General features: G+C 42.2%; 1 protein-coding gene across 1 annotated transcript; it reads left to right on the top strand.

Annotated features, from left to right (window-relative positions):
* Positions 1-538: 538 nt before the first annotated feature.
* Positions 539-22,361, top strand: IL27RA (interleukin 27 receptor subunit alpha). The gene is made up of 15 exons (XM_015827447.1): positions 539-633; positions 2,763-2,884; positions 5,438-5,585; positions 6,391-6,557; positions 7,676-7,830; positions 8,239-8,392; positions 8,880-8,959; positions 11,153-11,348; positions 12,114-12,314; positions 13,238-13,339; positions 15,190-15,354; positions 17,697-17,825; positions 20,194-20,284; positions 20,414-20,522; positions 21,499-22,361. Exons 2-15 carry the CDS (start codon positions 2,818-2,820, stop codon positions 21,718-21,720), a joined length of 1,986 nt encoding a protein of 661 aa, XP_015682933.1. The 5' UTR covers positions 539-633; positions 2,763-2,817; the 3' UTR covers positions 21,721-22,361.
* Positions 22,362-25,485: the final 3,124 nt, after the last annotated feature.

Below are 25,485 nucleotides of genomic sequence, written 5' to 3'. Positions count from 1 at the left end.
GTGTTGGAGCATTCACCGCTTCTGGAGGCAGGTTGTTCCACTGGTTAATTGTTCTCACTGTCAGGAAGTTTCTCCTTAGTTCTAGGTTGCTTCTCTCCTTGACTAGTTTCCATCCGTTGCTTCTTGTCCTGCCTTCAGGCGCCTTGGAGAATAGCTTGACTCCCTCTTCTTTGTGGCAGCCCCTGAGATATTGGAACACTGCTATCATGTCCCCCCTCGTCCTTCTCTTCATTAAACTAGACATACCCAATTCCAGCAGCCTTTCCTTATATGCTTTGGCCTCCAGTCCCCTAATCATCTTTGTTGCTCTTCTCTGTACTCTTTCTAGAGTCTCAACATCTTTTTTANCTTCCTCTTTCGTCTCAACCCTTTGTGATAAACACGGTCTGCATCAGAAGAGGAAATGGAAATAATCTGCGAGCAGCGGGCGCCCCTCTACCCTCCTCCCCTCCACAGCGGCTGGGCCGAGGGCGGAGCAAGCGCGGCGCGCGGCGTTCGGGGCCCTGGAGGGACCAGGGTAGCTTCACGCGCCTGGCGCGGCGCCGTCCGGGAAGCGTTGAGTCAACTCGCGACAGTCTTTTCTTTGCGGTGCTGGGAAACATTCGAGATGGGGAGCGCTGGCAGCTGATGGTGGTAAGTGAGCTAAGGGGGAAAGCTCCTTCTCCTTTCGAGGAAAAATTGCTTGGGATTTTCTGCATGCTTTCCTCGGATCTTCTCAAGCAATTGGGAACTTTCCTTCTGCGAGTCTTTTCCGATTAAAATTAGCTTCCGATGAATGGCTCATATAAAGTGGAAAGGGACTGTTTGGAGTTACTTAGTTCAAGTGGGAGCCGAAGAGCAATTTAAACAGGCGACTTATCTGGTCCCAGAAACCTCTATGAATTCCCAATATTGTCACACACGGAATGGTGTGATGACAAGGGTGGGGGTGGGGAGGGTCATTGTGGGACCTCCCCTCCGTATTCGATCTCAGGTCGGGACGTTGATTTTTGTAGCTGGAAGGCATTTATAGAGATTAGCAGTTAGCATGAAACAGTGGAGCCAGATGAACCGAGAATTGTGGCGCTGCCTCAGGATATCTGTAGGGGCTGCTTCGAATACCGGTATACAGCACAGGCAATAGGGAAGGTCGCGCTACCCGATTCCTTCGGAAGACAATAGATCCGCAGTTGTCACATCCGTCAATTGTCTGTCTTACCTGTCTGCTAGAAGAGATCCTCAGTCAGTCTGATTTGGTCCTGGAAAAGTCCACGTCCCATCCCGAAACAGATTCCTGGCACTCTTTCTCCTGTTTTTTTTATTAGCATTGTAAGTTACCATGTGATCTTAGGCACATCGTACATAAGGAATACATCCTATCAACCAGTTTCTCCAAATCCAGATCTAGATTATGTTCCCATCCTATGACATTCAGGAAGCTACTGAAGACCTATCTGTTCTCCCAGGCTATGGGGCAGATTGATGGTTGAGCCCCTATTGAATAGGGGTTTTGTTTTGTTTGCTTATGTGTCTTTGGACTGCTTATGAACTCTTTTCATTACATTTTCAGTGTAGGGTTAGAAGTTGGGTAGTTTCTAAATTGATTAAACATGTCTGTATGCGAGTAGCATTGCAAAAACTCCATGAAGTGCTTCATGCAACATGCTAAATTATAAATCAGTTTTAAAATGACTAGCTTACATAATATGGTGAAAAGAACTACATTTAATCTATATAAATAAAAATGTAAATGTTCGTTTGTTCAAAATCTTAAATCTCCGAAAGTTCTTCACCGATTGCTTTGAAATTTTGATACAACGTTGCATTTGAATACGCGCGTGTTTGTATATACCTACTATTATATAGATGTCACACCTGTGACAGGTAAAACATGCTTTTTTGAAAAACAGCGCCATCTGTTGGACATAAAAGCAACACATGCTACGATTTTACAATTCCATTTCAATGTTTCCAATTGCATTGTTAAATTGAATTTTCATAGATTTCGATTTATTTTCATTTTGATTTAATTATTTCGTGTGACATTGCGTTGGAATTGAGCTGTGTCATTTACCATAGCGTTCATTTCGTGAGTATAGTTTATTTTTTTCTTTTACAAGCATTGTGAAATTAAACATATTACAAACGTGCGCTTTCTCTTTTCTTTCTTTTCCATTTAACCAGACTGAGCCACAGCAACGCGTGGCCGGGTACAGCTAGTATGTGAATAAGGCAGATACTATGGTGTCCAAACATAATCACTGTCAGAGAAATGACCTGGGGAAATTTTATGTATCTACTCCATGTATAACTAACTAATCCACAGCTGCTTTCCCTGTATTTTGCTGATAATCCACAGTGTGTTGGGTTAATACTTCACATTATTTGCTTTGATTCAACTTAGTTGGAATCACAAACTATGCTATTAGGATTTGTAAACCAACCTAATATAAGAACTTAGTCTATTGTACTTTATTCAAATTGCAGTAGACTGGATAAAATGGTGAGCCATAAAACATACCCAGCATATGTGAAATTTTAGGGAACAGTTTTTATTTCCCCCTTCATCCATTGCTATGGCTTATCTTTTGAGCAATATGGTTATTCGGTCCTTGTAGCATATTGCCAACAATAAGTGACACAACAGTTTTCCAATCCTTGCTTCCTTCCCAACTTACCTTCTCAACCTTTACTCAATCCTCAAACTCTTTGAGTTTGAAAATGTTTTATTTTCTGCTCTGTTAATAACTTGAAGATGGAATAATTTTCTTTTAATGTTACAGAGGCTGAGCATTTCTCCAGGTGCTCCTCCATCATATCACTACTTGAGTTAGCATCATGAGAAGCAGATGGGATGTTGTAGGGTTGCTACTCCTAGCCTTCAAGGTCTCTGGGCTGAAAAAAGGTAAAGGAGAAATATTATTGCTTTGCTTCAATAGATCTGTTTCCTAAAAACTTCATCTGTGCTCTTGAGAGAAAGCCAGTTTGCTTGGATGTCAATTCCAGTTAATGAACGTGTGAGCTGACCCATTTTTAACTTTTCTATGCCTCTCTTTAACTGAGGGTTTAAAAGCCATATCCCATTTCAGATTTCTTTAATTTAGGTACCATGTCTCAGATTTGTTGTAAGTTGTGGATCCAGTTTAAAGGGATCTGAGATGGCAGCCATTTAGGGCTCCAATGTAAGAGAATATGTATTCAGTTACTTGTGATTAGGGATCTTGATAGATCTGTGGACCTACCATATATCTTCAGATCTCTGTTTGCTAAGGAGAGGCAGGCAGGCCAGATACGTTTGCATAACTTCAAGACAACAAGGAGGACTGTCAAATGTGTTTAGACTTGCACTTAGTGATGGCTGCTGCTGCTACTGTCACCTTCTTGCCCCCTGCTCTTTAAAACCCACACAGGAAATCTGTCAAGAGCCCCAAACAGGCCTCCAAAGTAGAAGAAGTGAAGCAGGCGAAACATTTTCAACACATTGACCTTTATCTTGCTTGCTGATTGAGTGATGGCAAAACTATATTGGGGGCTTATGTTTGGAATAGCTGGAAAAGATAACCTGGAGAATAAAGAATTATGTCTTAGGGATGAAAGTAGGGAAAAGGAAATTTGGTCTGTTGACAGTTGGGGAAAAAAGTAGAGACAGCAGGAATTAGCAAAGTGTATGTTCTAATTGTATTAATCCCAGACGTCAGTTTGAGCTGAACTTGTTTTAAATGTTCTTCAAATAAACACCTTATTTTTCATTTTCAATAATACCATGAAAGGGATTGAACAATAATGGCCAACCTTGGCCTCCAGAGGCCCCCTCCTTCTGACAACTAAAAATTGGTAGCAAAATGTCATAATTTTTTAGAATTTGAAGGTAAAGGACATATTTGCATTACATTTAGTGTTGTGCAAACTCTAAGTAGGCTTAATGCTATTCTTAAAAAAAAAAAGGAATACACATTCTTGTCCCATCCTTTGTGATATGCTGCAGCAATTCCCTTCCTGATAGTAAATGTGGCATATAGCCTTAAACATTTAATACCTTAATATCTTCCTGTGATGGTAGTTTGCATATGATGAGCTTCTTCTACTGTTTGTTACCATAATCAATCTCATTTGCAGTTCTTGACTGTGTAATTCCTGCATCTATTTTGAATGGCAGTAATCATAATCCTAGTAGTTGGATGACAAATAGCACACATGAACATTCATTAAGTTTAAAATTGATATTTCTATGTAACAAAACAGATAAACTGTAACAGGGACTCTCAACAATTTGGGACCATTTAGTTCTATTGCTCATTATAAGATCCCATCAGATTCAAATGCAACTCAGTTGTATTTAGAACATTCAATCCATGTAGATTCATTATCTCTGGATCACTCTATAGATCAGTGATGGCAAACCTATGGCACGGGTGCCAGAGGCAGCACCCGGAGCCCTCTCTGTGGGCACATGTGCCGTTGCCCCAGCCTTTCTTCCCCCCGCGACCCCCTCCTCTCCAGGAGCCCCCCTGAAGGAGAGTCGCCCCTGAGTGTAGCCCACACGGAGCAGCGCAGCCAAGGACATGGGAGCCAGGCAGGGTAGGCAAGACTCTGCCCTCACACCCCATCATGCAGTGGGTGTGGCTGCCAAAGCGCTGCTGGGCTGCCTGGGCGATCTGCGGTGGGCCCTGGAGGCAGTGAGTGGTCCTGTGGGTAGGCGGGGCAGGGGATGGGGGGGGCAGAGCGGGGGCGGGGCAGGGGGATGGAGCGGGGCGGGGCCAGTTTTTGAGCACTCGGTCTCTAAAAGGTTCGCCATCACTGCTATAGTTGTATACAGCACAGGTTTGTGCACTCTTGCTACAGCAGTGGAAACTTATTATCAGGTGAGAGCAGCCTTAATTCAATCAGGTCTTCAGCTTTCTCAGCCTGTATGCACAATTTATTTTCTGGGGTAGCCCAAAATGCCAGCTTGTTCTAACAGCAGGTCTACTTAGCCATTTATTCTCAAAGGAGAATAGGGATGGTACTTGCTCTTCCTACGTTTTTTATTATAGGCATGCTGGATTTTTTTTTCTTATGGCTTTGATTATAAATAGTGTTGAACTGTTTTATTTGCTGCTGTTGGAGTGTCTCTAAGGAGATTCCTAGAGACATCTTTCCATTGGCCCTCAGTTGCTGGTGGCTAATTGGTATAATGATTACTAGGGCAAGCAACTGTTGAAGCAGTGGCAGGTCAGGATTGAACTCCACACTGTTTCCAACCTATTGCATCCTCTTCTGGGATCTCTTCTCCCAAGTCTTTCTTCTAGCTCCGTTAGGATTATAGGATTCTCTCTGGGGATTTTTCAAGTTGCTGTCCTAACACAAAGATAGGAGTTAGGAAGATCCTAACTTCCATGTAGCTATAATCCCTTCCCATGAAATGTGTCTTCAACTGCAGTAATTTGGAATGCTGATTTGTGATTTATTTTTTTTGTAGGTGACCCAGATGCCACTATGGGCCTGCAGTGCTTCCAACCATTTTTCAGCAACTTTGTGAACTGCAGCTGGTTGACCTGGGAATCTCAAAATGCTAACGCCACCTATATCCTTCACTACCAGAGCATAAAATTTGGCAAAATGCTGCCGTTAGTGAGCCCTTATATTGACTTATAGTACAAATATCCAAATTAATAAATCATTGCCTTTTTCAACTAGGACCTCTTGTGTTGGCCAGTGTAATCTATTGGCTAAATGACTTTATTTAGGAGGTATAGGGAATTACAGAGAATAAAGGAATAACCTATTAGGATTTTATAATTTCATGAATGAAGGTTTTAGCCAAATGGGCCAATATTAGAAAAGTGTAGAATATTAAGGAAAATAATGGAAGAGTTCTCTCTGTCAGTTGAACTGAGTGGATTGGGAGCTCTGAGAGAGATTTTCAGAAAAGCACATAGGAGCTACCATCATAAACAGCAAGTGTCAGAAGTCTTTTCATTAAAGCCCAGAGAATGTAAGAACCTTGACTATAGAGTTTAAACTTTTTATAGATGTTTAGTGCACAGGAAAGAAAGAAGAATCATTTCTAAATTATGACTGCTTTAAATGACTTGTTTTTAACATTTAGCTGGCTTAGGCTTTTTTTTCTTTAAAAATTAAAAGTTCTATGTAGAATCTCTTTTGTAATTGCTGCCACCAGGCAAAGTCTTCAGTTTTGCAAAGATTAAAAGGCAGAGACAGTTGGAAGTCAAGAAGAATCATTTAAAAAAGGGCTTAAAGGGGACTAGACAAACAGTTTTGTGGGTACCTATGCGTCTGTGCCTTTATTTGCAACTCTTGAAAGATGCCTGCTTGGGCAGGATAGCTGGATTGATAGGAAATAGCAAATGTTTAGTTTCCATTTATATAAACTATTGTTAGATATATCTGTAAATCCTTGTTTTTCTGAAGACATCTTGGCCAAGTGCACTTAGTGATAGCCCAGACGGGACAGAACTGGCTGCTTATTGAACGAAGGAAACTGACACTTGGAGACAAATACAGTGTCTGGATGGAAGTTCACAGTGCAGCCGGGATTGCTGTCTTCAAGGAATTAACCTTCAGCCTGGATGAAATAGGTTAGAGAAACTAAATTAGAGAGCCAGAATGCTCTGAGAATGAATCTGGGCAAACAACAATCACTTTTTGCTTCAAAAAAGTGCCTTGCCTTTCTTGCCTACTTGTGCAGGCCAAGTGTTGGCCCCTTTTGGCTTTTGTCACTCTCCTTGTTTGTATTGACTCTGATGCTCATGCTCATCTCTATAGTCCTCTCACAGCAGCCAGTTGGGTCTATAGCAGTGATGGCGAACCTTTTAGAGACTGAGTGCCCAAACTGCAACCCAAAACCCACTTATGCATCCTCAAGTGCCGGGTGGGTGTGGCCCATTGGCTGGGTGTGGCCCATTGGCTGGGTGTGGCTGCGGTGGTAACGGCAGACTGGGTGGGACTAAAAAGTTCAATCAATTCCAACTTTGCAAGATCTTTTTTTCCCCGCGAGAAGTTGAAATTGACTGATTGAACCTTTTTTTTTTTTTTTGCACACAGCGGTGGAGGCCTAAAGTGAAAAGGTTTTATAAAACCCAGCTGAAGGCCTAGGACTGGGGCGACGTTGCACGTGCCCACAGAGAAGGCTCTGAGTGCCGCCTCTGGCACCCGTGCCATAGGTTCGCCACCACTGGTCTATAGGCTAACATTCTGAATTTTCCACCTCCTGAGGAATTGCATGGGGCATTTCAGATAGCAGACTTCTGTATGACTCTGGAAACTTAAGACTGGGTCCCAAGTATAAGAAGGATTGGATTTACAGTAGGTCAGATACCTTTAGAGTAAAGATATCTTGACTAAATTCACACATTTTGAAAAGCTGTGACATGCTTGGCTTGCTTATGATTTAGGATAATATGAAAACCCAGTCAGTTGTGGCTTATTCAATAAACCATTGACAGGATGAGAGAGTCTTATGTATTGTGCGAAGCCAAGATTTTCTAATCAAGGTTTGTTGAATATGCCAAAACAGCCCTACACACATCACTAATCCGTCCATAGTTTCACACACTGCTTAGTTAAAAATAAACCATCCATATTTTGGCTTAGAGCAATGTCTGTGTCTAGATCAATGCTTTTATCACTAGGTGTGACAGTTAGGAGTAACAGTGAGTGATACGATATATGATTAAACTCTTCCCTCATGTTTCAGTGAAGCCTTGTCCTCCTGAATTGGATCACGTGGAACAGGATTGCTCTGAAGCCATAGTGACATGGAAAAACCCTCACTGGTCTGAATTGCATAGTGACCAACCTCTCACTTATGCTATTCGATACAAGATATCCACAGACCATGAATGGACCTATGTGAGTCTATCTTGCATTTGTGACCTGTTTTGTGTATGTATTGCATTTTTTCCCATCGTATGAATTGTTTCTCTCTGCTGAAGGTCCATTCCATTGAACTACAGCTGGCTTTGTCTAGGATTTCCCCGTTAACCAACCGAAGGCAGTTTCCTGGAGGCCATTCCCAAATCCTTGCTTTAGCTGTTATATATTACTTTAGGTCCTAATAGTAAACATGATATGGATCTGCATCCAGCATTCTATTCTTTTCTTGCGATGTAATATTAGACTTGCTGCAATTCTAGTGGAAATTTAGATGGAGGGTTTTTGAAATTTTTGTTTCAACTTGAATCCCTTTGAGTGACCTTGCAAAATGGATGGATAGAATGTTAATATAACAACAACAATATGAGTATGTTCCATTCCCAGCTGCAGGAGGCCCATCTAGACCAAGAAAACCATGAATTCTATGACCTGAAACCATTCACCTGCTATGAGGTGCAGGTACGGTGCATCCCAGAAAATAAAAAAGACTTTTGGAGCGAATGGAGTTCTTCCAAACCCTTCTGTACCTGTGAGGCTGGTAGGTACAGCTGTGGATGAAGCAGAAATTCATGCAATCAAAGTGAATACAGTAGCACCTTAGCAGAAATCTGGTTGATGTATACTTTTTCAAACACTTGTTTGCTGCATTCACACAATGCATTTTGAGACAAATAGAGGTGCAATTAAAATACATAATTTTGGGACAAGTGTTATCAAAAGTGTTAGCATTCACTGAATGGCTGGGAGGAGTCTACTGTAGAATTCTAATTTTGTGTTGGTTCTGTTTGGTCGATATTCATTGCCTATGAACAGCCAGGTCTGCATCCTTATCCTTATTGGAATTTTTTTTATTTGAGTCCTTATCCTTATTAGGATTTTTTTTTTCATTTGTAACCGTACATATTATGCACAGTGTTCCTTTTTCAGTTGTTTCTTACTTGTATTATTTGGGGGAAGACCTGTAGGTGTGTGTGGCTATCCTGTTTGTTCTTAGTAATTACCTGCCTCCTTTCTGATTCCTTTAGCTCCTTTGGGTCAAGTTGATGTGTGGCAAAAAGAGTGTGTTTCTGACCGCCAGAATCAAAGCTATTTCTTGCTCTGGAAGGTGAGTTAGATCCTGTTTCTTATCATATAGCATTCCTCTCCATGGGGTCATAGGGCAGGTCCGTCTTCTTAGGGCCAGATCAGAGTCTGCATAAAAAGAATTTTGAGGCAAACTATGAATGATCCAAAGGGGTGAAAGTATAATAGTTTAAAGAAACAAAATCTCTACAAGAATGATATCAGTAACTGGACTAAAGCCAAATTTGCCAAGGAAGAGAGAGAAACACTTTTTCTCACTTTGATTAGAGATACAAGAAAAAATTTGGAAAAGAAAAAAGATTTGGAAATAAAAAAGGAAGTCTATCTAGATAGTTAATGTATTCTTAAAAACTGAAGCTGTTTTACATAGGTAGAATATACCCTTGCTGCAAATTTGGAAGTAGTTATTTAAACTTTAATACATGAAAAGAGGTGCTTCATGTGCTGGTGAGGCATCTATTAACTGCCAGGAGCTATCAAATAAGAGCAAGATAAATGTGCTTAGGATTCATTCTAATAAAACAAACAGAATGATGGTTCAGTAATAAGCTTAGCAGCTGTGATTTTCAAAATACACTTTCCATAGACTTGAATCTAATTTAACCTAAAATGTGCATCCTAGGATACCAGATTTCATTTAAGAAGTGTAAACCCAAAGTTATTACTAACAATCAAGTTGCTTTGAACATTCTGTAAAATATACTGTAAAGGCAAGAAATAACAGTAATACAATCTTGTCCTGGAACATGTATGATAACTTCCATATTATGAGGCTTGCATTTCATCTAGAGCCGAATGCTTTCAAATTCTCTCAAATATAAAACTCTTCAACTTGATCCTATTCTGAAAATGTTTTTTTTTCATGGAGAGTAACTCAAGCAGCTGCATCTGTTGTCTTCTTCCACTGTCAGTGAATTAAAAACATGCCTTAAATAGCATGCAATAACTCTCATCCCCAGTTTTTTCCCCTTTCAGTAAAATTAAGTTACAAAAGATTAGAAATTCACATATAGGTAGGCAGTTAGTCAAAGTGTTTATTAACTACAACATTTTCTGTAGTGACCTGCAAATTGCCCTAATGTGCATACGTTTCTTCTCTCGTTTCTTCCCCTCAAAGTAGCTGCTAGGTTAGTGATGGCGAACCTTTTAGAGACCGAGTGCCCAAAACCTGCCCCCGCCCCCCCTCCGCCTCCCACCCTGGCTGCTCCACCCCCACCCGCCCCCTGTCCCACCCACCCGCAGGGACACACACTGCCTCCATGGCCTGCAACAGATCACCCAGGCAGCCCTGCAGCACCATGGCAGCCACGCCCTCTGCCCACACCCCGCAGCATCATCTGCATGCTATGGGGTACAAGGGCGGAGTCGTGTCCCTGCTGCCCAGCTATGTCCTTGGCTGCGCTGCTCCGTGTGGGCCGCACCCGGGGGCGATTCTCCCCCAGGGAGGCTGCTGGTGAGGAGGGGGCCATGGAGGGAGGCTGGGCTGGGGCGACAGCACGCATGCCCACAGAGAGGGCTCCAAGTGCCGCCTCTGGCACGTGTGCTAGGTAATACTAGCCACCATTGTGCTAGGTAATACTAGCAATAATCAGGTCTCTTTTACAGCTCCTGCCTGGCTAGTTATTTCTGGTTTTTTATCCTCTCCCTCTTTGGGCAGCTGGACTCCCCTGGGGCCTAAGAGTAGGTTCTCACCTGAGACAGATACAAGTAGTTAGGGTGAGGGAGGAAGTAGAGAGTGGAAAAAGCCCCCCCCTTTTTTTTGGCTTGCTTGGTCCTTGGAGTGAAAAACATTGAAGCGTCTCAGGATGGTCTTTTCAGCCCCTCTTGATAAAATGTCTTTCACTTGACAGCTTCCTGCTTTTTGGAAAAAAACAGGAAGAAATTCAGCTTGTGCACATTTTCTTAACCTATCATTTTCTTGCCAAAATGAGTGCAATCTTTTATCTTTTAATTTTTGTACTGCTCATGTCAATGGCACAGACTCTACTGCTGATCCAGTTTTGACTGGGATTGCTCATGACCAGTACCTGTGGTGTGTCTGGTTCAGGAGAAGCAGGGCACAAGTGACAAATTGGGTTACTTCAGCCCTGTTTCCCTTCCTCCTCCCCTTCCTTCCTTCCTTCCTTCCTTCCTTCCTTCCTTCCTTCCTTCCTTCCTTCCCTCCCTCCTACCTTTTTCTTCACTCTGCTGAGGAATTCTGCTTCCCTTCTGACAGGCACTGGATCCAGAAGCAGCCCGGGGAAAGATCCTTGATTATGAAATTATCTTCCAGGACCACAGCAAAACACTCTACAGAATGAATTACAATTGCTGTCAGGCTTTGATCCCTATCGCTGCACAGTATGTCTCAATAGCAGCCCGCAATTCTGTTAAGAAGACACTCTGGGCTAATCTCAGCTTGGAGAAAACAGGTGCACCTTCATGTTACACTACAGGGTTGAAACAGTTCTTTCTTGCCTCACTTTCTGGCTTTCTCATCTGATTCTTGAAGAAAAATAGGTGGTGGCTTCCTTTCCCTTTACTCACAACATGTTCATTCCTGTCACCCTTCCTGTACTCCACCTTAAGAAAAGATCCTGATGTATTTTGTATCAGGCAGTCAACTACTTTGATTCTCTAAGTTTAGGGGTGAAATTGCCAGCTACGTAACATCTAGTGTACCTGGGCTAACCCTTAAATACTAAGAAGTCCTGGTTATATTTGGATGAGAAATCAGAAGAAAATCTAAGGCTGTGGCAAGAGTGGAAATTCTCAAAATGTTACGCAGAAATGATTTTCGTATTGCTGCCAAGAAAACCACACTGATGTGTAAATGAGGTCATCAAGGGTTCAAATTTTGTGAAACCAAGTAGTTTTTTTTTTAGAGGCCAGGTGAGTTCCTCAGACAAACTGAACAACTTGAGAAGGATGGCCTGGTGATGACATGGAAATCTGTGCAATTTTCTTGACAACTAAGTAGTTTGCCATGACCTGTTCCTAAAGTTTGGAGGTTTTTTTTTCCAACTAATAGATTCCTACTCAAGTACTAACCAGATCCAATCATGTTTAGCTTTCTGAGATCGGCTCAGATCCAGGGCTTGCAATTAATGGGATTATTTTATGGCTGTTTGTGTGGATGATAGCCAGCATTATGGGCGATGTCCTGCATAATGATAAACTGTCTTTCCTTTTCCTAGAGCTCCCAGGCCCTGAGGAGGTGACAGTAGTGGCATCAGAAGGTTTGGGTCTCAACGTGACATGGAAGCCCAGCATGGATTCTCAGTGGGTTCAGCCTAAGGAATATGTGGTCGAGTGGAGAAAAGAGATTGCTGATAGTGCGGGAGAGTTGCTGAACTGGACTCGCACACTTGGAAGCAGTACCAGCGCCCTATTGAGAGGTGAGATGGACAATCTCACCTGCAGTAATGTTATTAATTATGTAAACAGCAAAATAGGAGGGAACGTAGTACATACTCTTTTTCTCTTTGTGCGCGTTTGTGTCTGCCTCTTTCACTACCACTGACTGAAAATATCTCTCTGCAGCCGCTATTTTCATTTAAAAAAAAAAAAGGCGCCTCCTTTTGTTCCAGAGGAACCTTCCTTGGATACAGCAGCTACAGACAAGCATGCAAGGTCATGGGAAAGGGAGAGGTCTATAGCATTAAATCTCCCATCTTCTCCAGGCTATTCAAATTTTGACAGAAGCATATAAATTGCATCTTATATAATGAAAACCATGAAATTGTGCTGCTTGAATGCATGAATTTTATCTGGTTTGATCCTCCATTTCTGCTAAGTAAACGGAGTAGAAGGAAATTGGGTCATAGCACCTTCTGGGACACTGGAGTGAATTTCGTCTGTTGAAAAAAGGGAGCGGGTGTCCTCTGGAAAAAGAGGTGCTGAAAGTTTTCCACTACTTCTTGGAGTCCCATGTTCTGTTTTGATTTCCTGCAGAAGCAAGTTAAAGCAGACCCATGTGACTTTTACCTTTCACGGTTTAATAGCTGTCTTCTGCTGGATTGGGTACTGAAAGGAAGGCATGCTTAGCTGTCAGCCTGTACCGAGAGAAAAGCTGGCTGGCAATGGCCACTCACTAAGGTTCATACAGCAAATAATAATAATAAAAAAACAGAATAGCAGTGTTGGAAGGGACCTTGAAGGTCTTGTAGTCCTCCAACCCCCTGCTCAGGCAGGAAACCCTATACCATTTCAGACAAATGATCATCCAAGCTCTTCTTAAAAACTTCCAGTGTTGGAGCACCCACAACTTCCAGAAGCAAGTCGTTAGTTTCCTAAACGTTGTTTCTTTCTTCCTCTTTAGGCAATTTCAGTTCAAAGGTACCATACCTTGTGTGTGTGTATGGTTTGTATGCTCATGGGAGAACTACCTCAGACTCTGTACGTGCCTATTTCAAAGAAGAAGGTAATTGCCAGGAGTGCAAGGGAGGGGGGCTTACTAGTGGAGCCAGAATTTCCTCTTTGATCTTTAGAGCTTTCAAATGAATTTTCCTCCCTACATTCTTGTAACTTTAAGTAGCACAGCCACCTCTGCCCTGTTCAGGTTGGCGTTGATTAGCATCACTCTTTAGCCAGAATTGATGATCTTTGCTACAATAAAAAACAGGCTTTAGTATGAGGCACTATATTTATATCTTTAACTAATTCAGTATAGCTAACTCCAGCAGCAAAGGAAATTTGCACCCAAGAATAAACTTTATAATTGAATTCAAACGTTCTGCTGATCTGTATAGAAAACAAGCTATGGTTTGTTGGGAAAGCCAAAACTGCTTCTATTTATTGTTATTTATATGTCACTTCTCAATTATGCGTTTCCTGAAGTAGCTTACAACAGTAGTGTGAAAACAGTGCTATAAATAAAAACTGTTTTAAAAAACAGTATTGGTGAGTGTTAATGGCTGCAGCTGCTTAGTATAAAAAGATGTTTTTTAGAGAGGGCTTGGAAACATGCAAGCGTTGCCCTTTTATACTCTATAGATCAGGTTGTTCTACCAGATCCATGCCACAATAACAGAGGCCCACCTCCAAAGGACAGGAAACAGCAGGCAGAAAACCACAGCCTATCAACAAGGCCTTCTCTTAAAATGACGGGTTTTTTGCAGAGGTGGTAGAAAGATACTGCTTTAAATTTTTTTAGCTAAGTAAGTAACAATCTTAGAACAGATTTGCTTAGGTTTCTTCCCTTACCTTTTTTGTTTTCTTTTTCTTTTTGCCCAAGAGAAAATACCACTCAAGGTTATTGGAAGCGGGGGAGAGGAGGTGTATTAAAAAAAGTCAAGATGGCAGCCATGTCTATGTGATTGATGCTCTGCCCCTTTGTATGTGTGACCAATGTTGACACAGGTACAAAAGAGATAGGGCTTCAATTATTTAAGATAGAGAACTTAGGCATTGAGAGACTTAAGGTTAGACAGTTGGTTCAGGTAGTCCTCGAGTTATAACCAATTGCTTAGTGACCATTCAAATTTGTAACAGAGGTCCCCAGAGCTTCTTATGACCTGGTTTCAAAATTCCAATTGCTTCCCCTCCCGCAGTCTCATGATCGCATTCTGGGTGCTTGGCAAACAGCTTACCAGGGTAACCTCCATTGATTTTGCCTATGGGAAGCTGGCAGGGAAGGTTGCAAATGGTGGTCACATTACTATAAGACACTATAACCTCATAAGAGTGAACCAGTTGCCAAGTGCCCGGAACGTGATCATATGACCTTGTTGGGGGGTACTACAATGGCCAGAACTTCAGGGACCAATTGTAAGTCTCCTTTTTCAGCACTGTCCTAACTTCAAATAGTCACTGAACAAATGGTCATTAAGCAAGGACTACCTCCTTTAAGGGGTTTCAGCTGTTGCACAATCATTGGAAGAATTTGGTCATTTCCTTTCAGAAGGCCATCACTTCCAGAGTTTGCCTAGCTTCTGGAGGGAAGCTGCTTTATGAGTGCCATACTGGAAAAGAAGGTTGTATCCATTATATAGAACTTTTACTATATTGGGAGAACTGTAAGTCAGTTTCCAGAGACAAATTACAATAAATGTTTAAATGGTGGCCATCTTCTTCTTGAATACTACCTTGGATGTATGATCTTTGAACATTTCTTAGCATAGAAACATTTCCTCTGGTGTTCATAAATTGATGGTCTCCTTTGGATCTGTTGGCCTATGGAATGTGTCCTTGTTACAGCATGGAGATGAACTGTACGCTTTGCCCACCTGCTGAACCAGTTCACAGACTCTGTTTCCTCCTTTGCTTTTCCAGTACCATCAGCTGGTCCCCAAGGACTGCAAGACAAAAGACTCTCGTCCACTGCCACTTCCATCTCTTGGGAGGAGATTCCCTTGGCAGACCGCAATGGGCATATCATACACTATAAACTTTACCTGAAACATCTCCGTTCAGACAGCCTTATGGTTCACAAGCCCAGTGAGTGAGATTCTAAGTCTAAGTCAGCCTAAACATAATTGAGGAGGAAGGCATTGGGTCCTCCTAAAATTGCCTCTCTTAATTACAATACTCTGCATCAGCTCTCTCCTCTGGTTTCCTTCAGATTGGATTATTCCCTTCAGTCCCATATTAAATGGAGATAATTCATCACTTCTCAAGGGCATTAGTTTGACATTAGCTTTTCTATAGCTTTTCTCTGGAAAGTTCACTTAGGGAAGATTTGTGGGTCCAGAAATTTGTTGTATAGCTTTTGGGGAACAAATAGTCATAACAAGAGAAACCATATTTATCTACTCTCTTTATATAACAAAGGAGGGGGTGGAGTCTGGTTCTTTAAGTAAAAAGCACATGCGGCTGGATATGTTTGGATATGGATTCCTCCTTGTTTGGCTCTTCCTTTGCAGCCTAAAATATATCTGGAAACCTAGGAGCAAAATCCCCTTATATGGGAGAGTATAGAAAGGTATGAGAAGGAGTGGTTTTTAGCTCTGCAGCACATCTTTTATGTGGAAAACAAACCCAAATCCCTTCATTAGACCCCCAAAATTACAAACAGATTTCCAGTTGATACAATCCATACAGGTAATCCTCAATTTACAACTATTTGTTCAGCAGTCTTTCAAACAAATGGTGGTTATGACTGGTCCTTGGAGTTCCTGCTACCCCAGCAACCTGCAGCCACATGATTATGATCTGGGTATTTGCCTACAGGCTCATACTTAGTTGCTGTTGCAGTTGAAGCATACCACTATCACAGGATCACTACTTGCGACCTTCCCTAATGGCTTCTCCAGAAAGTCAATGGGGAACCAGCAGGGAAGGTTGCAAGTCACTGGGATAAGTCTCCCCCATCTGCACACTCTGTTCTAACCCTTCTGTCCTTGTGCCACACCAGCCAATCCTGCACACCCTCCTCGATCCTTGCTGTGCCTTTTTTACACCTTCATTCATCCTTGCACATCCTCCCTGGCTCTTGCCGTGCCTCCCTCACACTCCTGCACACCTTGTGCTCCTCCCTAACCCTCACCAGGCCACTCTCACACACCCTCGCCCTATCCTCTTCCTGCCCTTGTACATCTTCCCCAACTCTTTCCGTTCCCCTCTTGCATTCTGGCATACCTCCCCCCACACATCCTCCCTGAGCCTTGCCACACCTCCTTTGCACTTTTATACACACCCTTGCACTTCTCTCTGCCCTGCAGCATCTACTTATATTTATATTTCATATTTTTAAACTGTTCATCTTCCTCAAAGAGCATCTCTGGGCACAGTGTACAACATATTATAATTGATAAAAAAAATGTAAAACCTAACATTAAAATTAACTTACCTGCCTGCCTGCCTACTGGTAAATCATCCGGGCCTTGCAACTTCCTTCTGACTTCCCCACTGACTTGGTTGTGGGAAGCTTGCAGGAAGTTGCCTCGCCTAACCACCATGGGATTCAGTTAACAACAGCAGCCAGGTCTGCAGGGATTGCTGTCCCTAACTGATGTGGTTGCCTTTATGACTGCATTGCTTAGTGATGGAAATTCCAGTCTCAATTGCCATCCTATGTTGAGGGCTACCTGTACATTTCAATGTGTGGCAACCTAAGAAAACAGTAACAGTCAACACATATTTGTGGGGGAGAAGAATGCAGAGATCTTGATCTCCTTATGCCTTATATTAAATGTGCATTGTAAGGCATTCTTTTCCAAAAGCCAAGACATCTCTTTGTAAAAAATATGTGGGATTCCTTTTTCTGTCTGTATTTTTTTTATTTTTATTTATTTTTCATAATTTATATGCCGCCCTTCTCCCCACGGGACTCAGGGCGGCTCACAGCATATTAAAATAACACAATACAAACAACACACACAACATTTCCCCTATAAAAGCCAATTAAAACCGAATATTTGTAGCTGTGACATTATTAAAATCATTAAAAATTATCCCTATTTAAAATTCACCCTAGGTCANACCCACAGAGAAGGCCCTCCCCCTGGGGGTCGCCAGCCGACATTGCTTGGCCGACGGCACCCTGAGGAGGCCCGCTCTGTGGGAGCGTACCGGTCTGTGGGAGGGAATCTGTGGCAGAAGGCGGTCTCGGAGGTATCCAGGTCCTATGCCATGGAGCGCTTTAAAGGTGGTAACTAACACCTTAAAGCGTACCCGGAAGTGTAAAGTGTAAACGGAATGTATTCTTTTCTTGTCTGGTGTAAAACTGCTAGTTAAGCTAGACATGGTTATCCTCCACCAGTGAATTCTGGACGATGGGTCCTGACTACCATCTGCCTAGGATAGATTTTTTTTGGTTTTGTTTCTTTTTTACATTACAGTTAGTGCTACGGAAAGAAATTACACTGTCTCAGATCTGGAGCCAGGAACAACCTACCAGGTCTGGATGACTGGCTCTACATCGGCTGGAGAGGGTGCAGCCAGTGCTGTGCATCACTTCAGTACCTCAGGTAGGAGGGACTGCAAGAAGCTTTGTTCCTTAAACCAAACTGGTATATTAACAGGAGATATTATGCTAACTATAGGAGCAAGAAAGATCATGATAAAATTAGCTGTGAAATCAATCACTTTAGCACAAAAACTGCTCTAAGGATTTTGATACCTTCTGGCTATTATTTACAGGTCCTCAAACTACAACTACTTGTTTAGTGACTATTCAAAGTTATGAGGGCACTGGGCTTGCTCCTTGTTGTTCCAGCCGTCCCAGCATTTGTGTGGTCATATGATCACAATTTGGGTATTTGGCAAACAGTTCACACTTACGAATAATTGCAGCACCCTGTGATCACATGTTCACTATATGCAACTTTTCCTGCCGGCTTCCCCAGAAAGTCAGTGGGGAAGCCGGCAGGGAGGTTCACAAGTCACTGAGGTAAGTCTCCTCCACCCTCCACCACCTCTCTTGTGCTTGCACTGTACCAGCCACTTGTGCACCTCTCTGTGCTCTAGTACACCTTCCCCAACTTCTGCGGCACTCCGGTGTACTTAACCTATACCACTCCCTCTTACCTCCCTAATCATGACACACCCTCATTTATCCTCCATTTATGCACATGTCACGCTCGTTCCCTCATACCCTCACTCACTCTCCTCGACCTCGTTGCACCCTTGCACATCCTCACCTCATAGGCATCCATCCCCTCACATCCTTGTGCACCCTCCTCAACCCTCATATCCTTGTGTACCTTCCTTGACCCTCCCCCACACCCTTGCACACTGCCTTGCTTCCCCCCACACACATACCTGGCAGCAGCCTCTTGGCCTTGGACTTGCAACCTGCTGGATTCCCCACTGACTTTAGTTCTGGGAAGGTGGCAGGAAGTTATGTTGCCTAATGACTGTGGGATTTGCTTAACAATGGCAACTGGGACTGCAGGGATTGCTGTCACTAAGTGATTTATGACCACTTTATGCTTATGACCACATCACATAGTGATGGAAATTCCAGTCCCAATTGCTGTCATAAGTTGAGAACTACCTGTAAAGAGTTTTGGGTACAGGAAGTCCACACTTAATAACCACTCATTCAGCGACCATGCAGTTATGGTGAATATGGGGAACTTAGAACCAGTTCTCAAAGTTGCAGCCATCATAGTATCCCCGTGATCACATGATCATGATTTGGATGCTCATCAATTGGCTCACAATTACATTGTTTGCAGTGTCCTGTGACCATGTTATTGCCATCTTCCCACAAGCAAAATCAATGGGGAAGCCAGTAGGAGGTTGCAAGTTGCTCCTGCAAGTTGCTCTGGCTCCTGCCATTTTTTTCTCCCCAAGAACCCCCAGGTGGCATAGGGATCTCATACTCTGTAGCACCACCCACCCATATTTCATAGTGCTCATCCACAGCACCCACTTGCCTATACTCCATAGTGCCCACCTGCAGCACCCACCCACCTATGCTCACTCATACTCTGTAGTGCCTGCCCATACTCTATACAGCCCACCCACTTGTACTCTACAATGTTCACCCACAGCACACACTTGCCCATGACACCTGAACACTATACTCTATATTGTCCACAATCCATACTCCAGAGCACCCATCTGCCTATATTCCATAGCACTTAGCCGCAGCACCCACCTGCCCATATTTTACAGTGCCAATCCACTCACCTGTATCTTTCACCTGCTTCCTTGGGATGTGATTTCAGCGGTATAAGCAAATAGTTCTGGATTCTTTCCACATTGCAGTCATGTAAGGTCTTTGCTTAATGATGACAATGGAGGGTGCTGGGATTGTGTAGCTAAGTGATGCAATCTCATGACATCGTGCTTTATGATTGCATCACTTTGTGATAGAATTCCAGGCCCAATTATTGTTGTTAAATGAGGACTACCTGTGTCTGCATACTTCTGGGATGGATCATACCATTGCACCTCCAGATTTGCATTAGATTACAATTCTCATCATTCGCAAGTGTGACTGCATACTTTTAATGGATCATTGTCACTGCAGGAACTGAGGCAAAGTTTTTGAAGTGTACTCCTTTTACTTTGTCCCATTAGAGTTAAGATTGCTCACATCTCCTTGCGGGAAAAAATTAAAAGTAATTCATACTCTTATGGTATTGGGGTAGCAAGGATTGAGTATGGTGAGTGAATGACAAGTTAGAGCTATTTACAATAGACATTTTAATATTATTCCTGAAGTAGTTTATATTTTTTCAGAGGTTGTTTTACAATTAACATTTTTATCTTGTACCATGGAAATTGTGAATTTTGGCATGTAAGCATCCTTGAGATGGAATGGAATTGACAACATATACATTTGATACAAAATAAATCACAGTGTTGTCCTTAAATCTTTTGCAGTTTCTCATTGGCAGAGCATTGTGATAGTTTTCTCACTTGTAGTAATCCTGATTACAATGGGGTCCATTATGGTGCTGCTTAAATATAGAAGGTAAGTGATGAAAGGCAAAGATGCAGGCATAACATCTGTGTGGATGGGCCAACTAAGTTATTTTACTGGTTGCCTTAAGTGCTAATTTGAATCCTGGGCAAAGCAACCTCTGACATCTCTGTTTTGTAGGCTACTGAGTTTATGCCATAAGGTCCTGCCTCGGTGGTGTTGGGAGAAAATTCCAGATGCAAAACACAGTGGGATTGCTGTGGAGATGAATGAAGAGAGCACTGTGCCGGTAAGAAGCAATTGGATTTTTTACAACATTGCAGGAATTACGTGGCATTTGCAGGGTGTACCAAAGAGGAAGTACTGTATTGTCTTCTACTGAAATCTTGGCAATTCATCTGCTTCTCTTTCTAGATAGCCCTAAAAAGAACTAAAGCTAAAACCCTAAACTAAAGGTTGCAGATGTAGGTTGTTTAAGTAGTCATTGGATGGACATAAAGTCCAGGCCAACTACTTTGTGCATTTGACCAAAGCATTACTTTATTTACATTTTAAAATTGTATTCCATTCATCTTCTGTGTAGGATTACTATGAATGGCTGGTCAAAGCAGAATACCATGCCTGTACATTGTGCTAAAGATATTTGGGTTTCTTGTCTTTTTTATTTTTATTTTTGAGTTTCAGTGCTGATCCATAGCTACATCCCCAAAATGTGCTCACAACTGAATTTGCAAATGTATTCTCACAATTGGAAACTTTTCTTAATTATGTAAGAATTATCAATCAGTAACCCCAGTACCTTCAGATTTGCATTAGATTACATCATTCACAAATGTGAGAATATTTGGGATTATTGGAAATTGCAGTCTAGCACATCTGAAGGGAACTAAATTGAGGAAAGCTGTTGCAAAGAACAGGATAAAGATTTCCCTTTTCCATAAATAAGAGAAAGGATAGATCCATAGCTTGTTGGGGGTGGAGGGAGGAAGTTGCTTATCCTAGCAGAAATGGTGGAAAAACCTGTTCCTTTCATCCAGTATTTCTGCCATTTATGGAGAACTCTGAAAAGGGTGGTCCCAAAAGCTGGCTGGCTTGTAAACAATGCCAAGTTTGGTGAAGTTAAGGAGCTTGAAAAATGGGAGTCAGATATTTAAGGTTAGAGGCTATGTTTTGACATCCTGAATGGGCTTTGCTGTCTCCCTATAGTAGGTTCACTGGCTAAGTTTGAGTTAGGATTTCCTATGACTTTGCTGCATTTTTTTCAGGATGCCCTGACCAAGTGTTCTACCCAGTTTCCAGAAATTATGGACATTGCTGAGATATTAGAACAAATCCCTGAGCCATCTCCACCACTAGCAAGACCAAATGCCATGGTGATTTCTGGTTATGAAAAACGATTTCTTCCTACTCAAGAGGAAATTCTGAATTGGATTGAGCAGGAAAGAAACAATTCTCCATTTTCTGGACTAAGAGAAAGGGGGACGTGATCCTTTTGGGGTCATTTGCTCAGCTGCTACTTCTGATCCAGCTGCAGATCCAATTTCTCTTGGAAGGACCATTCCTTGGGCTTTTGAAGCTCCTACTGTGCCTTTGGATGAAATGACTGAAATGTCTCTTAATATCCTTTGATCTGCTTAAAACGAACAGGGCAATGAATTTAAGCCAGAGACTGCAGTGACCTGATCCAGTCTCCAAGGTCTTCAAGACTCTCTTGCTGAGAGGCTTCTGAGGTCACTTCTGATCTTTAGCATATCTCCAGAATATGGAGTTGGTGTTTGTGTTGGATGACGGGTCCTTTCTTCAAAGATGTCCAATCAGACTTTTTCATAAGGTGCTAGAAAAAGGGCCTTTGTGACTATAGCCCAGCAGCTGTGAAATTCCCCAGGCTGGAACTGAGGAAACCTACTTTTTTTACTTTCTACCAAGAAGGTCTGTAAAATTTTACTTTTTAAAGGGTAGAGCAATTCCCATCACCCAAAAGTTATAAACTGTTTCAGTATACTGGCTGAGGTGCTGGATTAACAACTGGGAGGCCATGAGTTCTGGTTCTCCTTAGCTGGGTGATCAATCACTCTCTCTTAGTGCAATCCAGCTTACTGGGAAAATAGGAATAAGGTTTAATAAATATTTGTATATAATCCATTTTGTAGTTCATAGATATTTATTTTAAGAAGCAGCAGCATATGCTTCTAAAAGGATAAATTGGGCTTAAATAGCCCAATGTAGAAGCTACCTCGTGCATGCAGTTGTTTCCTTTGTACAGACATTGTCATGTGTTTTTCCACCATTCATTTCTCAACTCTTTGATTATTGCAATGTTAATGTCCATCTTCTTTTCCTGGCCATAGCAGCAAGTCGAATACCGGAAAGCCATGCTTCTCCAAAGGAATCTTGTGGGCTGGAGCTTCGTTGTTGAAAGATCTTATACGTCAATCCCTGAATCTATGTGGAGCAGGAGGCGTTACTGCCCCCCCCCCCATTTAGTTGGCAGGTGCATAGTTTGTTCTTTATGATTTCTTAAGGGCATAGAGGTTTGTTAGATCAGATCAATACCTCAACAAGGCCAGTAAATTACAAACAGTATGCAACATGGAAATTCTGGTCTCCAATTCTTCTATAGCAGGGGTGTCAAACTGCCGGCCCGCAGGCCGGACGCGTCATCCAGAAGCCGCGCTCACCCCATTGCCGGCAATGGCAAAACCGTCAGGGATCAGAGAGAGTTCCCCTTGATCTATCGTGGCTATCGTGGCTGGTAGATGGATAGCCACATATCCATTCCAGTGCACTGAACTGATCTTATTTCCACAGCAAAATAATCGTCATTAGTCATCTCATTTTTTGAAATTCAGAGTGTACCATGGATAGCCAAGAAAACAAACAAATGGATCATTGAACAAATAGACCCAGCGGTCTCTCTTGAGGCACAAATGTCAAGGATCAGATTTATCATACTTTGGTCACATTATTAAAAGGCCTAGCTCTGGAGAATGCTGGGAAAAGTGGAAGGAAAGAGAAGAAGAGGACGATCAGCAACAAGGTGAATGGACTCAGTTATAGTGGTGCACCTTTGGAAGACCTGAAGGATCATCCTGCTGGGAAAAATTCTACCTGATCACTAAGAATTGACACCAACATAACAACACATAATAATCCTCTAACATCATGAGATTTAAACTGTAAGGGGTGGGTTTACACCAAACAAAAATCAAACACACTACATTGTGGCTTAGTGTGATGTGTGAACCTAGGCTTTATTTCGGCAGTCATTCCTATTTTGCCATAATCAAATAATCCCTGCATTTTCTCTCATTATTTTTGTAACAATTAGTAGAGTTCTGGCTGAACACTCTCTGCAAGTGAATACAAGTTTACTTTAGTGGTTTTCTCTTTATGAAGACTCACTTCTCTCTCCTTTGTAATCATTCTATGCTAAGAAAAACATGCACCAATCGTGTGATTTTCCAGTGTAGAGCTGTAATTTTGAGCAGCATCACCCTCTAGGGTTTTGGGGGAGCTAATGAGAAGGGAGAGATCAAAATAAGGAATGCCCCCTTCAAAATGGGTGGAATAACAAGATTTAGAGATACAAGAACTTCAATCAATCAATCAGAATAGAGCTGGAAGGAATCTTGGAGATCGAATCTAGTCCAACCCCCTGCTCAAGCAGGAGACTGCCCAGAACAGTCACTTGTCTGAAATGGTAAAACAAGTTATAAGGGAAGCTGTCTGAGTAAGATATAGCTGTACTGAAATGGGCAAACAATCATTTATTGCTGCTTATATCTTGGCATATTTCTATGCATCCTTTAACTGTAAATGCATAAGCAAGAATAAATATTTGGTACCACTAACCAACATTTTAAATGCTAGCAATATTTCCCTTCTCACCACTAGGAGGCAGGACAGTTCTAATACAGTATTTTGGATATTTTTTAGAAGTTGGTTATTTCCTAAAGGTTTTGTTGTTTCTCATAAGTTTTTTCACTTTCAAGCTTGTTTCACGGGTTCCATTCAGCATGCTATGGTTATTCACTTGGCCTGTTTTTAATATACAGACTTCTAGATCAGTGGTTCTCAACCTTTTTAATGCCGCGACCCCAACCGGTCGTAAGTCGAGGACTAAACCGGTCGTAAGTCGAGGACTAAACCGGTCGTAAGTCGAGGACTAAGCCGGTCGTAAGTCGAGGACTACCCAACCGGTCGTAAGTCGAGGACTTTCCCTGCCCAGGAGCGCCGCGCATGCGTGGTTCCGCCTCCTGCGCTGGCCGAGGCGTAGCTGGCAAGCGGCAGAGACGGAGCAGGCCGACCACCAGCTGGCCCAGCCCAAGGGAGGTAAGGCACCCGCCGGAAAAGGGGAAAAAAAATGGCGGACAAAAAAAATGGCGGACAGCCTTGCTTGGCGACCCCCATGAAATGGTCGATCGACCCCAAATGGGGTCCCGACCCACAGGTTGAGAACCACTGTTCTAGATGATGAGATCTTTTCTCATTTTGTTCTACAAATGGCATGACTAAAAAGCAACATGCCAAAAACTTGAGAGCATTTGTCTGGCATGCTGACTTTCTGGCTCCTGCATCAGGGCAGGCAACTCTTTTGGGACAGGAAGTACATTAGGAGTTTTGAGAGTGTGCTGTGATGAGTGAGACCAGTCACAAAACAGCCGTTTACTTGAAAATAAATTAGGTTGTCTTTCAACACTTCCTCCAATCTGATGGGGTGTTATCCCCCACTTCAGATTTTTTTTGTTTGCTTGTTTTTGCAGGTAGACATAATTTTCCAACCAAGCCAATTTTATTTTTAAAAAGTTTATGCAGGGCTTCTATAACTTGAACCCCCAATTTCTATAATACATAAACTCTCAAACTCATCCATTTTCACATACCCCATTGTTCTGATCCAGCAGTTTCTGCTAGGAAACTATATATTTATTGGTTAGATGCGCCTCACATTTTGTAAAGGTAAATAGCATATTTGGATGCATGGGACTCCAAAACAGTTCTTGTAGTTCTTCTCTTGCAAATTTATATTGGTTACTGCTCTCCAGTAAAATTCCAGCTAATTAGGCATGGAAATTAAAATAAAATGCTGCCTGGGAGTGAAGATTGTTATTGAATTGTTTCTCATTCCACTAGCTTTTAGGTCCTCACAAATCTATAGTGGCATAATGTTTGCTGCTTTTGCTGGTATTCTTATCCTGCCACAGGTAAAATGGCAGCCAATGGTGCTATCCTTTCTTACAGTGCACAGGGCA

Source organism: Protobothrops mucrosquamatus, unplaced genomic scaffold (genome assembly GCF_001527695.2).
Source record: "Protobothrops mucrosquamatus isolate PMUCROS unplaced genomic scaffold, P.Mucros_1.0 scaffold_215, whole genome shotgun sequence".
Taxonomy (NCBI): Eukaryota; Metazoa; Chordata; class Lepidosauria; order Squamata; family Viperidae; genus Protobothrops; species Protobothrops mucrosquamatus.
The sequence above is the reverse complement of the archived record's forward strand: the minus strand, read 5'-3'. Positions and strand labels throughout refer to the sequence as shown.

Coding starts and splice junctions, on each gene's coding strand:
- IL27RA (XM_015827447.1), top strand. CDS start 2,818: ATGAGAAGCAGATGGGATGTTGTAGGGTTGCTACTCCTAGCCTTCAAG. Junction 12,315..13,237: donor TACCAGCGCCCTATTGAGAG/GTGAGATGGACA, acceptor CTTCCTCTTTAG/GCAATTTCAGTTCAAAGGTA. Junction 20,523..21,498: donor ATGAAGAGAGCACTGTGCCG/GTAAGAAGCAAT, acceptor CATTTTTTTCAG/GATGCCCTGACCAAGTGTTC.